The sequence below is a fragment of the Suncus etruscus genome, chromosome 7, assembly GCF_024139225.1.
Source record: "Suncus etruscus isolate mSunEtr1 chromosome 7, mSunEtr1.pri.cur, whole genome shotgun sequence".
Classification (NCBI taxonomy): Eukaryota; Metazoa; Chordata; class Mammalia; order Eulipotyphla; family Soricidae; genus Suncus; species Suncus etruscus.
The window spans coordinates 71,202,473-71,217,342 of NC_064854.1; the positions used below are offsets into that span (position 1 = coordinate 71,202,473).

General features: G+C 39.0%; 1 protein-coding gene and 1 non-coding gene across 2 annotated transcripts in view; both read left to right on the forward strand.

The window, feature by feature from the left end:
- The first annotated feature begins 7,171 nt into the window (after positions 1-7,171).
- The window catches only part of LMBRD1 (LMBR1 domain containing 1), a 100,322-nt gene continuing 92,623 nt past the window's right edge, over positions 7,172-14,870 (forward strand). Inside the window, exons 1-2 of the mRNA XM_049776870.1 lie at positions 7,172-7,405; positions 11,986-12,162. Coding sequence (XP_049632827.1) covers positions 7,331-7,405; positions 11,986-12,162 — 252 coding nt within the window. The 5' untranslated portion in view covers positions 7,172-7,330. The remainder of the gene's footprint in view (positions 7,406-11,985; positions 12,163-14,870) is intronic.
- On the forward strand, positions 12,743-12,846 carry LOC126014540 (U6 spliceosomal RNA). The gene has a single exon (XR_007497583.1). It is a non-coding gene; the product is annotated as a U6 spliceosomal RNA (small nuclear RNA).

The following is a 14,870-nucleotide window of genomic DNA, read 5'->3' on the forward strand; positions in this document are numbered from 1 at the left end:
AAATAAGAACCCTGAGAGTAATATAGAGCAGGGGCTTCTTCACTGTAAATCTCCCCTCCCCAAAGTATTATTTCTCTGAGACTTTAATTAAAATAGCAGCATGAATGATCAACTTAGACTCTCCCCAAAATATCCTACTGCTTCCCTTTAGTCCCTCTTATCTGAGGTGTTTTTCCCTGATCCAGGTATGCTTAAGCATTTCTCAATACCCCAGGCAGGGAAAAAGAAAATTCCACTGGGAGAAACTTAGAAAGATTTAAGACTGGAAAGTCTGAAGGTCGACCAGGAAATGCTTGTCAGCCACTGTTCTAAATACCTGAGCTTTCTTCCCATGCAGATAAAGGCGTCCTGGCATGTGTGGTCCTGGAGGCAGGAGAGTTGGGCCTGAGCAAAAAAGCCACTTGCACACAGACTCTGGGGACTCTGGGCAGGGTGCTCACCTCACTATGAATGACACCTGATGTTTGTATTGCATTTTTGTCTCTGGGTATGGGTTTCCCGGAGCACTGAAACTTTGGACTCTGTGGATGAGCTGCAGTAGGAACCCTAGTCTGTACATGGAAATAGTCAGCACTAGAGAAAGGTGTGCTCAGTTGGGAGTTTCTTTCTGAATCCCTTGAATTTCCTCATGAATCCCTTGCATGAATCTACAGCTAATCTTCTGACCTAAGAAATGTTGAACTTGTGGAACTTTTGATACAGAGCACTTAGTTGGCATTAGTCATACTCCATGCATGGCCCATTAGTACAGGCCCATACGGTCCTAGTTTCCCTCTCATGGGGCTTGGTCCATCAGTCACCTTTAGGATCTTCATGAGCAGGGAAAGGTGCTGTGAAATGAGTGTGCTCTTGACTGCATTGAAAGCAGAATTTTAGATGGACCCCAAGTATTCTGAGAGGAAAAGGCCCTAGGGTCAGAGATTTTGAAAATAGAATTTTGTCTTTGGGAAAAATGTAAAAAATCAACAGGCCAGATGTTGCTAAGCTCCCGTGGATTCTATGACATTTATTTGAAAAAATAAAACAAGCCAAGCATAAAAAAAAAGACTTAGTTTATCTTTGGATATTATATTAAATAAGACACTGTCTTATTTTGGGGGAAACAGAGTATGTTTAGGAGAAAACAATTTTATTGTTTCTACACAATAAAATTTTGTCACAAAAATTTAAAATCATTGTTAAAATTGTTACTGTAAGCGGCCAGAGCAGTGGTGTGGAGCGGTAAGGCATCTGCCTGGCTGGTACTAGACTAGGACAGAACAAGGTTTGATCCTCCTACATACCATATGGTTCCCCAAGCCAAGAGTGATTTCTGAGCGAATAGCCTGGAGTAACCCCTGAGCATCACTGGGTGTGGCCCCCCCAAAAGAAACAACAAAAAAATGTTACTGTGGAATATTTTTTTGACTCATACTTTTAAAAATCTTATTTTTTACTTGGGACACTTCCAAAAGTACTTAGAGGATCAGGGACCATTCACAGAAATCCTGGGTCAAGCAATGTAAGGCTGGAGTAGAAGAACTGGGGTGATAGAAGGTCAAATTTGCATGCTTGGGAAGCAGATTGGTGCCAGAAATTGAACTTAAGGCTTTTCCACTTGAGTCATATTCTTGGCCCTTAATATCTACTTTAAGTGCAATGCCTACCCATATTATTAACTTACTTAACATTACCATGTGTTTGAGTTTTATAGGACACTTTATTTTTATACTATAAATTACATATATGATAGGTTTAGAAGTAGACTATGAAAACCATTTGGAGACATTAAGTCAAATTTTAACATGTCTTGACCATTAATTCTTTCTTAGAAGTGAAATCTTAAGAAGGAAACTAATATATATCACTAGTTCATATAGTAATGTGTGTGCTATTAGGAAAAGTATATAAAAGGTATCCATTAAAACTTATAATGCAGAAATGTTGAAATGTGAATTAATTTTATAATTCACATTATGGTACATTATTTATTTATTTATTTAATTTTGTTTTGGTGCCACACACAGCAGTGCCTAGGATTTACTCCTGGCTCTGTGCTCAGAAATAGCTCCTGCAATACTTAGAGGACCACAAAGGATGTCAGGGAACAAACCCGAGTTGGCCGCATTCAAGGCAAACATGCTACCCACTGTGCTATCTTTCTGTCCAGATTTTCATGATTTTTAAATAAATTTGATATGTAATCATCTTCATATTCAAGAATATCCTTAAGGACAATGTGTCCTGTTCTTGCATAGCTATTAGATGTATAGTACATCCTGAAATTAAAAAAGTACATTGATTATGTATATCTCTACCTCCTTAGACCTAACTTTTTCATTCCTTTCTCTCCCATTTTTTCTGACTCAAGATAATATTTTAACTAGATATTCCTTTGGCAACATCAGTTTATATGGCTTTTCTAGACTGAAAAATAAAGCAAATTCCCAATATGACAAAAATGTTGGAAGTAATAAGGACTTTAGCTATGCCAAATCCTTTTCCCTTCTGGAGGCTAGCTTTTGCCAACATGGGGTTTGGGGAACTCCCAGGCTGAAGGCCTTCTCCCTAGCTTAGAGTGTATTGGGCAGCCAGGGAGGCTCCCAGCCATCTCCCGTCTTCTTCCTCCCAGACTTCAGGGTCATCCTGAGTTCCTGCCCAGGGGGCCAGAAAGGTGGGTGCCAGGAGGACTCTAAAGGGGTCCCCAGCCCTTCCCAACCCCACCCAGTACCAGAAAGGAGGGGAGAAGGTGAGGAGGAGGAGGGAGAATTTCTGGCTTTTGGTTCTATACTAAATCCTTTTCTGTTCTGGAGGCTAACTTTCACTGGCATGGGGTTTGGGGAAGCCCCAGGCTGAAGGCCTTCTCCCTAGCTTAGGGATGCTAGGAGGCCAGGGAGGCTCCCAGTCATCTCCCTCTTCTTCCTCCCAGACTCTAGGGTCAGCCTGGGTGCATGTCCAGGGGTTAGGGCTGGGGGCTGTCATTTGCAACTTTTTTTCTCACCAGACTCATTTTCAAAACCTCGTGGGGGCGCTAGTTATACCCTGTGCGTATAATATAAATTAATAGGATTTCCTATGGTTGATGTATCTTTTGCATACACAGAATGTGCATCTTATATTCTGCCCTTGCCCACCACTATACAAACTCATTTCTAGTCTTTACCCCCTCACTCCCAAACATTATTACCCCACATTTAACCCATTTACCTTCCGTTCCTGGCTCCTCATAAGCAGATCATTATCCCCACACAAAGCCAGCTGCCAAACAACACCCTAAGTGTTGGCCTGAGAAGATCCCAATACATTGTTGCTATTGATCTACTCTGAAAGGCCCTCTTTACTCCTCCTTCCTTCATTGTGGACCTTTGCTTGCTAAGAGACTTGGTTTCTGAGAAGACACGGCTCAAGGATTTTTCCTGATATGGGACTATCATCATCTGGTTATCAGACCACACAAGCCAAATCACAGACTGAAGTTGTGCACTGAATTACCACCTCCCCCCAACTCTTTAAAAGACATAAAAGGGGCACATATATATCTTTTGAATATCTTATATGTATTCCCTTAACAGCTATAACTCTTACTGAATATTCACTTATACAGTGACAATTTTCTCAAATGTTTTGCCTGTTCTTCTCTTTGTGATCTGTTCAATAAGAAATTCTGATAGAAGAGTCCCTCAGTTCAGAGCTTATGTTAAAACCAAATTACAGGGATTGTTGGACTTGTTCCAGCGGCCTCCTTATGCACCAATAATGCTACGTGGCATTGTTCCTCATTTGCATAGGCACATTAAAATTAGAAAATACTATACATAAAAACAAGTTTTTACCTAATAGAGATAGGCACACACATATCTTGTAATGCAGTGGGACCTTACACCCTGAACATTGTCATAATGACCTGACTCAGACCACAGAAGAACAGGCATTGTCCATTTACCACTGAACCAGGGAATCCATCTTTGAAACAACCACGGTTGTCAATAACATTACCTGGAAGCAATCCTCTATCAGGGAAGACCCTACCACTGCCCTGACATCAACCTACTCCAAAGAGGGCTCCTTTAACACCCAGAAGAATTATCAACAACAACAACAACCTGCTTTTAGGGCAGGGCTCTCCGCATTGTCTTCTAATTGTGAGGTGGAACTAGAGGATACTCCACATCATCCTGACTTCGATGTAGGATATGCACAGGATCTTTAACTACAGAAACCTGACACCAACAACAGAGACTATACAGAAATAAAATGTTTATTGGCATTACAGACAATAACTTGGGTTGGGCAACCTAGTATGCCTGGAGCCTAGAGTTGGTCTTATGCCAGAAAACTTTAGGGGTTAGGTCTCCTTGTATTTAGACCAAGGCTTTTCCTTTCCATGTCTCCCATATTTTTCTGGGCCTATGCAAACAATAGTTGCCACTCTAACATCATTTTTACTGTATTTCTTTAACTCCTATCCTTAAAAAAAGAGAGAGTGAGAGAGAAGAAGAAGAAGAAGAAGAAGAAGAAGAAGAAGAAGAAGAAGAAGAAGAAGAAGAAGAAGAAGAAGAAGAAGAAGAAAAGCTTATTAAACCTTCTGCTAGGCCTTTAAAAAAGTCATTATGCTCTGAAGTTCTATTATATATGCCACATAAAACACAATAAGACTGTCAAGTACTGTTAAAATATATTTAAATATAATCTGAAGACTCACTGTTAAAATGGTTCCTAATTGTTTAATAAAGACTGCCCATGAATAAAGTTTGGGGGGAAGGATGCTACCTTATAAAAGAATAAGCAAACTTAATTTTATAGAAGAACTGAAATATAAAATAGAATTGGCCCATAACACAGCTCCTGTATGCAAGACAATAATTGAAATTCCTTTCAGATTAAAGGGAAACCAATTGCAAAATTCTATCATCTCTTTTTAAACTTATTCAAATGTTTTGAGTATGCAAATGTCAGGATGCTTTAAAATTTGATAGTAAAGTAACACTCCTGAAGCCCACAAGAGAACATTACAAATTCTACAGTGAAGTGTGTCAACCTTGTAGCTTTCTGGGTAAATAAAGAACTACTTAATTGGGGACATAGGTGATGGGAATGTTACACTGGTGAAGAGGGGTGTTCTTTTTTGTGACTGAACCCAACTGTAATTATGTTTGTGAGCAAAGTTCTTAAAGATAATATTTTAATAAAAACAATTTAAAGAAAAAAAACTTTATACTGAGTTCAGTTTAGTATAACTCAAATTTCCCATACATTTGTTAATTTTTTTGCTTTTTGGGCCACACCCAGTGATGCTGAAGGGTTAACTCCTGGCTATGCGCTCAGAAATTGCTTCTGACTTGGGGGACCATATGGGATGCCGGGGGATTGAACCATGGTTGCTCTGTCTTAGGTTAGTGCCTGCAAGGCAAATGCCCTATCGCTTGCACCACCAATCCAGCTCAAATTTCAATAAAATTTTAAGTGATAGAGAAGAATATAGTATTTCATATTCTGCCTCTTTCCTTTACAGGCAGAATTTAAAAAAGAAAATCTGCAATGATACTACAGAGAAGGGAACTTGTGTTGCTTGTTCCTGATCTGATTCAATCCTTAGCATCCTATACAATCCTGAGTCCACTAGAAGTGAATCCTGAGCTCTGAGGCAAGTCACCTAAGCTTTGCTAGGAATGTCCCTAAAACAACAACAACAACAACAACAACACACACACACACACAGAGTGTAGAAATTTATTCTATAAATCTTAGATTTCGAGTCATAAAATTTCTATAAATGGAGTGGGGCAATGATAGATTGAAGAGATTTTTCTGAAAATTGGTCTACGAATCAACATCTTTAACCTTAAAACTGGCATATGTGTGGGGAATCTTTGGGTGGGATGTGAATCTAGTAAAGAATATCTCATATCACCTTATGGTAAGGTTCTTGGTTCAGGTCAATTTAATGAACTGTACTTAACTGTAGTTGAGGCTGAAAATCGTCCTCTCTAGAGATCCAAAAAGGTCTGATTATTTTGATGGTAGTGTTAGAATGCTGCATTCGCAGAGACTCACTTCCAAATACTTTTGGTGTGTGTACTTTATTTATTTTGGTTTCTGGGTGACATCCAGTAGTGATCTAGGCTTATTCCTGGCTCTGCGTTGCTCAGGGGACTGTGTGGATAATGAGAATCAAAGTCGTGTTCACTGCATTAAAGCAACGACCCTACTCACTACATTGTTTTTCTAGTTGGGTACTATCGTTTTCTAAGTGTGGATTTAAATCAAGTGAAAGAAAAATGACCTATGGTAATTAGACCTTTCTTCCAAGCCAGATCATCAGGAGAATTTAGCGAGAAGATATGGAATAGTACAATGAAATGATTTAAAGCTGAAATTTAAGCGACTGCCTATATATAATAGACATATTTCTGTGAAACATTTGCAGATACACATCACAATTCAAATTTCGCTTCTTGATTCTGTCTTGTTAGGGACACTTCTCTCACTGCAGGATTTCAGCCTGAAGTCTGTTTAGTAGGGAACATATGGAATACCTTTTCATCGCATAATAAAATGGAGTTTGTTGCAGTTGTTCTGTGTTGTATTAGTTTACTTCATTCTTCACAGGTCACTTAGACACAGTTATACCAGGAATTCTTTCGGCTCCACTCAGGAGGTATTGCAGTATTTGTTTGGCCACTGCAGAATTATCACAGGGGGTGCAACATCACTATGGTCATGTTTACAAACCCAAAGATGAGGTGTAAAGTGAGTGTGGAAAAAAACCACAGGCCTGCACAGATTTTATATAGAAGGCCTTAACCTGAAGATATGCAGCGACCTGGGAAGCGAGGTCCCAATCACTAAGTGTGCCATCGGTCAACAAACTGGTAAGCCTTTTCTTCCCCATCAATCCTCCTTCTTTCTAGCAGTCCACAGTCGTTCTGCTCATTCCATGGCCCATTTGGCCTTGTCTAGTAAGGACAAACTTCCTTCCCGAAAGAAGTGAGGACGCCTTGGAACTGAGAAATAGATTCCCCCCAGGTTCCTCAGCGATCGAGGTGGCCTCTCCAGTGGAGGCCGCATCCCAGATCCCGATGAGGCCCGGGTGGCTGAGAGACGACGCGACGCAGGGTCTCCACGCGAGACGAGACCGGAAATGACGTCACGGCGTCCGGGCACGTCCGTACTACCCAGAAGGTCCTGCGCCTGGCGACGCCGGCGGCCCATCTCCTAGGCAACCATTAGCTCCGCCCGTCGGCCCTTTAACCTTTAGGGTGCGCGGCCGGCGCGTCCCACTCGCTCGCCTCTTCCCCCCTCCCTCCAGTTCCCTTCCCCCTTCGCGCTGCGTGTGGGGCCGGAAGCGAAGATGGCGGCCGCGGCTGCTGGCGCGGCTTCGGCGGATCTGGTGATCGGCTGGTGCATATTCGGCCTTTTACTGCTGGTAGGGGAGGCGCTTGGACGAGGTTTCCCTGGGTAGGGGAGACGGTGGGAGACGCTCCTCGCTCCGCCCCGTCCTCGCCTGTCTGCGGGAGGCTCCTTCCGGTGCTCCCGGGCCAGGGGGTCGGCGCGGGTGAGCGGGTGGCTGGGTTCGGGCAGGGACTGACCTTGGGGGAGTGGAGCTGCGGGGTGTTTAGCCCGCGAGCCTGCGCTGCTCCTGGGGCCTCGTAGGCGGAGGACACCCGCCTGGCCGGCTTTGGTGGTGGCAGGGCCAGCGGACGCCCACTGGTCCAGGTTTCTTTCTCCCTCCAGTCTTCTATGGCTCAACCTCACTCGTCAGGGGATTCTTTTACCTGTCCCTTCTCCGGTGCCTCCTTTGCCTGTTTGTTTGAGAGCAAAACCTGGCCGCCTTTTTTTTTCAAGTTCCCTAGACCATCTTACAATCCTTAGGTTTATTTATGAGTTCGTTTCCTTATTTGCTCCCCTCACCCCCAACTCTTGTCATTGCATCCCATTTCTTCCTGTCCCAATGGGAATTTTTTGGCATCACGAAAGCAAACAAAGATTTCTGAATCTCCCTCAGTTCGGGAATCCAAAATTACTTGATGTTTACTTAGGTCACTACAGATAGATGCAATTTGTTCGTTTTCAGAGCAGAGTAATAAAAGAAGTGGCTACTTAAGAAAAGCTGAAATGGACCTGTGGGGTAAAATGTAAAATGGTAGGCCTGGAAGGGATTATGCTAAGTGAAATAAGGAAGTGAAAGAAAAACTGGAAGTTATGGGATGGTTTTATTTATATGTGAAATAGGAATTATTAAAGTATAGGAAGAGTTCAACACAAAATTGATTCTTAGATTTAAGGTGATCCCAGAGAAGGATAGGATATTGGGAGAGATGGGGAGCCAGGGTCCTTTGGGATTGGAGAGTGGTGGCACTTAAATTGCATATAGATCTGAGGCTAAACCAGAATTTTATAATAGGTCAATTATAAACAAAGGAAAGTATGTTCTTTCTCCTAGAAGATAATATTTCCTTAACTTTGGAACATGCTGGTAGAGAATGGTAACATTGAAGTTTGACTCAAATCTCCAAAGCTATCCAGTCCTGTCTTTGGAGTGATCCTAATTTTTCTAGGCCAATTCCATTTGTTTTTGAAGAATAAAGGGCCATACATAAAGTTTATAGAATCCATATTTTAAGTACTGGAAACCAAAATTAATTTTATTAAGAGGTGAGAATAGAAAATAATGTTGGGAGAAAGTGGAATTGTGGTAGCCTTTAAATAGAGGAACAAAAAGAAAGGAACACAGTTAAGGTTACTAATTTGATTGGCTATATTGTAGTAAAATCAAAAGAGAAGGAATGTAATAACTTGAGACTGGACGTTAGACTAGAAAGCAGACCAAGGGTGAGTGTTTAGGTTTTTTCATTAGAAGATTGTTATATGATTCTATATTCAATCTTTTGAGATGTGTTAAATTGCTTTGAAATATGTGAAGATAATTTTTCAGTGATAATTGTTGGAAAGCCCCCTTTAGTGCACCTAAGTTATTATTACCTCTCCTTCCCTCCACCAACCTCATTTCAGAATCTGGGACGGGAAGACTGTTGACATACTTGGAAAGCACTGCTTAAGATAATTTTGGATGCTTTTTGATGTCAGATCCAAACTAAGATAGAATCTTCACTGTTACTTGCAATATGGAACCTAAAATTTATCAATGAGTTTTTTTTTGTCTTCATATTAAATTCCTTGTTATATACTATACTTTAAATGGATTTTCCTGTTTGCGTGCACTCGTATATGTCCCAAGCGATATGGAGTTCTGGGTGGTCATGCCAAGTTTTTGTGTGTCTGTGCCCCAAGCGATACTAAGGAGTTGTGGGTCATGCCAAGGGATTCTACATCCTCTTAGCCATTCAAAGGTGCAGGAGATTATCTCTGCATTCTTTTGCTTCTCAGGGCTCTCAGAACCCCACCTAGCAATATGGTGGAATGGGTGGTGGGGGTGAGGGACTGGAGAGGAAAATTTGGTGATGCTGGGAATCAAACCAGGGCTGACTTTACCTTTACCCTTCACTATCTCTTCAGCACCCCTACAACATATAGGTTATATATTTGTCCTTGTTATTTTTGGGCCACACCTGTTGGAGCTCAGGATTACTCCTTGTTCTGGCTCTGCACTCAGAAATCACTCCTGGCAGTGCTGGGAGACTATATGGGTTGCCAGGGATCTAACCTGTGTCAGCTGTGTCCAAGGCAAATGTCCTCCCCACTGTGCTAAGGCTCCAGCCCCGCTCATACATGGTTTCATAATACATTCATTGCTCCTTTTAGAAAATGCTGTATATATATACATATATATATCTTTTACCTTCATTTATTATTGTTATTATTATTTTTATTTACCTATCTATTTTGGTCAATTTTTCTGTTTGGGTGTGATTATTGAAATCGTTGTCCCCAATTATACTTATTTTTTTTCTATTCTTTTCTTTTCCTTCGTTATGTGCTATGCCATGTTTCTTATTTCAAGACCATGGCGTGCTTTTGGTTTGTTTGTTTGTTTTTGTTTTGTTTTTTGTTTGTTTGTTTTGCTTTGTTTTTTGTCTGTTTTTTGTGGTGCTTATCGATATAGCTGGAGTCCTCACTGGATAATTGACACTTTTTTTGGTACTGGTGGAGTGTTTCACCTTCTTTCTCTCCTTCATCTCCCAAATTGATGATGAGAGCCTCTAGAAGGATTCCACCCATTTTAGGAGTATTAGACTCTTACCCCAGTTTATTTATCTCCTCCTTTTCAGGCAAAACCACGCAACTTGAACTACTAGCTAGTCCTGCCTACAGTTAGAGGGGGAGATAAGGGAGGCATCAAGACCAAACAGGTGCAAGACTACTAAGTAGTGGGTTGGATACAGAGGGGACCACATATTCTAGCCGCCCTGGGGGTGAGGAAAGAGGAAATGGGAGGTAGGACAAAAATGGAGGGGTAGGGAGGGCAATTTGGGGATGGGAATCCCCCCTGATTTTATGTAAATATGTACCTAAAATGTTATTGTCAACAATATGTAAGACACTATGATCAAAATAAAAATTATATTAAAAAAAAAAAGAAAATGCTGGTTTCCTGAGTACTGTAAATCTCCCCAATATGATACATTTTATCACATCACCAAAGTAACACACTCATTAGTATCACCACTGATTTTACCAGGAGGAAGTTTGAGAAATAAGATCTGAGAAATTGTCAAATAGTTGGATTTTTCCAAAGTTTTAGTTTTTACTTGAAAGTTTGACATTCTTTAGTATCACCACTGATTTTGTCAGAAGAAAAGTTTGATAAATAAGATTTGAGAAATTGTCAAATTTTCCAAATTTTCAGTTTTTACTTGAAAGCTTGGCTTTTATCATTGAGGATGCATATGGTCAGTTGCCTTTTCTTGAAAAGATAGTTTCCTTTTGTTTATTTTGACAATTAGTGTCATTTCAATTTACCAGTCCCGAGAAAGGGTCAGAGTACTTCATATTGAAGAAATGCTGGGAATCATTCACAAAAGAATCAGGTTACATGTCAGGACAGTAGTATTGTTATTTCATTATGATACTGATAAGGAAAAATACTGACCAGTACTAAATGATCTTATTTGGGGATCTGCTTTCTGTATTTAAAAAGCATTTCCATGTCAGGACAGTAGTATTGTTATTTCATTATGATACTGATAAGGAAAAATACTGACCAGTACTAAATGATCTTATTTGGGGATCTGCTTTCTGTATTTAAAAAGCATTTCCATAAATTTGAACACAGCCAAAATTGGCAGTGTCTGATTTAATAATATCTGTGCAGTCTACTACACAGAGGTTCTCAAAATGTAATTCCTAGAGCAGTTGCAATCTCACGTAAGATCATCTTCCTGATGATCAGAAAATAAAGTCATAGTGTATAGTAAGAAGATATACGCTAACAAAAATGCCTAAAGATTATTCAAAATGTCAACTTATTTCTACTTGAAAGTTCCTCACAATGCACATGTATCATTTCTAGTGTTTGTGTTTCTTTAATTCTATATAAAATTTGAATTTTAATATGTCAGTTACCTAATGATTATTGGTAGTTAATCTTTAGCTGAATGCAACTTACTCTTGAACTGTCATGATGTGTAGAAGTTAAATTTCAAGTTGTATCAATCCTGTACTTCAATAATAAATATAGGAGAGAACAACTAGTTTAGATTGGACAGATACAGATCTATATTAGAAAAGTATTCAACTAATTTGTAGTTAGGATATGTTGAAATCAATGTTTATACTATATTTGGTGAACATTATCTGGAAACTACAAACTACAGTGTTATTAATAATATTTATTTGTGTGTATGTTTATTGAATTTATGAAAAAGGTTTTGAAACAAACTAAAAATTCTTAAAGTTACAGGAATGGTGGCTTCTTGAGATATTCGATCTTTACTTTCTTTTTTCTTTTTCTCTCTCCTCAACCTTTCTTTTTGAAATCCATATTATAGTTGGTTTCAAAGGATACCTGCAGAACAGTAACAGAATATTTCTTATATGTCATTTCAGGCTATTTTGGCATTCTGCTGGATTTATGTTCGTAAATACCAAAGTCAGCGGGAAAGTGAAGTTGTCTCCACCATAACAGCAATTTTTTCTTTGGCTATTGCACTTATTACATCAGCACTTCTACCAGTGGATATTTTTTTGGTGTCTTACATGAAAAATCAAAATGGTACATTTAAGGTAATTATTGATTATTGTCATATTATATGATATTTTTTCTTTTAAAAGTTTTGTAATTTTTTGGGGGTGGTGATTCCTAAATAGTGTTCAGGAGGAACAAGGATTCCTCTTGGAAATTGTTGGCTGACTGACCCATGGTTCAAATTCAAGATACTTTGTGGACCATCTGCTTGTTCTGTACTATGCCTAGCAACCTGTAGGGCTATCCCTTTTGATATACCAGTGATGTATGGTGCTAGGGATTAAGTCTGTTCAGTTGCAGGTAAGGTATGCTCTTTAACTACTGTACTGTCTAATTCTTTGGCTAGGTAGCTAAGTTTATTATATGTCATCTTTGTTTTGTTTCTTAGGAAGAGAATGGAAATGAACAAAGAGATTGAGTATATGACAGTTAACACATAAAGTAGAAACAGACTCTTCGTTGATATGGCTATTAATCTGACATTTCTCCAGATATGTTAAATACTGCTTATTAATCTGAATGTACTAATCCCCAGTGCTTGCTCCTCCTCCAGTGCCTCTTGTTTAAAATTAAGCTATTGGACTTAAAGATTTCTGACTTAGTTTATTATTAGCAATAATGTTATTAGCACATATTTCTGAAATTTGGAACAATATAGAGAAAATTAGCATGGCCTCTGTGCAAGGATGATGAATGTACTAATCACCATACATTTTATTTTTGTACCTTCAATAGGTTATTTTTTCCAGTTTTACCTGATTTTCATTAATTTAATAAATAAATAATTTACTTAGAAGAGCTTTGGTTAAGGGCCAGAGAGAAATAATACAACGAATTGGGCACCTATTTTGCATTCAACCAACCTTAATTCGATACCTGCCATACCATATGATCCCCTGAATCCTGCCAGGATTATATTCAAGATTTAGTTCCTGAATGCAGAGCCAGAAGTAACCTCTGAGCATGACTGGATGTGGTTCCAAAACAAAACCAAAATAAGATATTTTGTTAACCACAGATAGAATTTTTGTTTGTTTGTTTGTTTTTGTTTTTCAGGCCACACCCGTTTGATGCTCAGGGGTTACTCCTGGCTAAGCACTCAGAAATTGCCCCTGGCTTGCGGGGACCAAATGGGATGTCAGGGGATCGAACCGCAGTCCTTCCTTGGCTAGCGCTTGCAAGGCAGACACTTACCTCTAGCGCCACCTCATTGGCCCCCACAGATAGAATTTTAATTTATATCATATTTAGTATTTTCAGTTAATATGATACAGCAGGGGAAAAATACACATAAATGGGATGTATATAATCTGAGTTTGTGTGACTCTTAACTGTCTAACATAGATATTTGACCAAATGTAACTTTTCTGGACTTTAGGTTTCTTATTTTTATTTACTTAATTTTATTTGTGTTAATATTTAATATTTAGGTCATCTGGTACTAGGGATGAAACCTAAAGCTTCTTACATGCTAGGCATTATCTATCACTAAAGTCAGGTTCATAGCTCCAGTGCCTCTTGTTTAAAATTAAGCTATTGGACTTGAAGATTTATGAGTTAGTGTTTGTTTATAGAAATGAATTTTAGATTTATTATTAGCAAAGTTCCAATTAGGGAAGAGCTGTTTGTTGTTCTTGTTTCTCCAGTGTGCAATTCATAGTAGGTACTTAAAACTTTGAATAAAATTCTGTCATTTATCTCAGTAATGTGAGGTTTCAAATAAGGTCCTGAATTGGGTCAAGTGGGCATAAATAATTTGAGAATATTCTTATAGTTAGCTTTAAATATATTGGTAATATGTTTATTTTGCATGCATTAATGGAATTTTTTTTTTTTTTTTTTTTGGTTTTTGGGCCACACCCGGCGGTGCTCAGGGGCTACTCCTGGCTGTCTGCTCAGAAATAGCTCCTGGCAGGCATGGGGGACCATATGGGACACCGGGATTCAAACCAACCACCTTTGGTCCTGGATCGGCTGCTTGCAAGGCAAATGCTGCTGTGCTATCTCTCCGGGCCCAATGGAATTCTTAATATGTGTGAAATTGTATGAAGATAGTAAAGGAACATTTGTTGAATACTTAACTATGTATCATACTCTGCCCTTAGTATTTTACATACTTTAAATCCCTTTTACGAAGGTATTTTGCTAATTCTCCTGTGAAGTAGGTAAGCATTAATCGTGATTTTAAAAGGCATAAAAACAAGGTTCAGACAGACAAACACAAATCTTTACATATAGAGAAGTAGCATTATGAGTACTATGATTATTATATTTATCTGAATAGAAGAGTGTTTAAGTTAGAATACTTATATTTTGTGGGCTGTGGCTATAATTCTGTGGGGTTTCAGATTGCAGTTTCACACAAGAAGTCAGAGTTAAAAGTGCATTTTTTTTAGCCAGGGATGTTGAGCTGCCTTCTTGGATCTTAGTGAATCAGCCAAGCTTTTTTTCTGTTTGCTTCCCTGCCACTTTTATTATCCAGAGTTTAACATAAATAACCTGAGGGTCAGGGTTGACATAATTAATGGCATTTGTGCTAATTATCTCACAAAAGATGAAAGGAAAAAGTAAAGTGATTTTACATGTATATGATAACAGTGGGCATGTATTTTTACATGCTCACAAAATTTGAAAAAATTTAGTTTCTCGTGAACTTCTAGTTATCCTCTTAGATTATGTACTTGTTTTAAGATCAAACTTAAATCTGTAGTATTTTGGTATTAGAGTTTTTTCTTTTCTTTTTTTC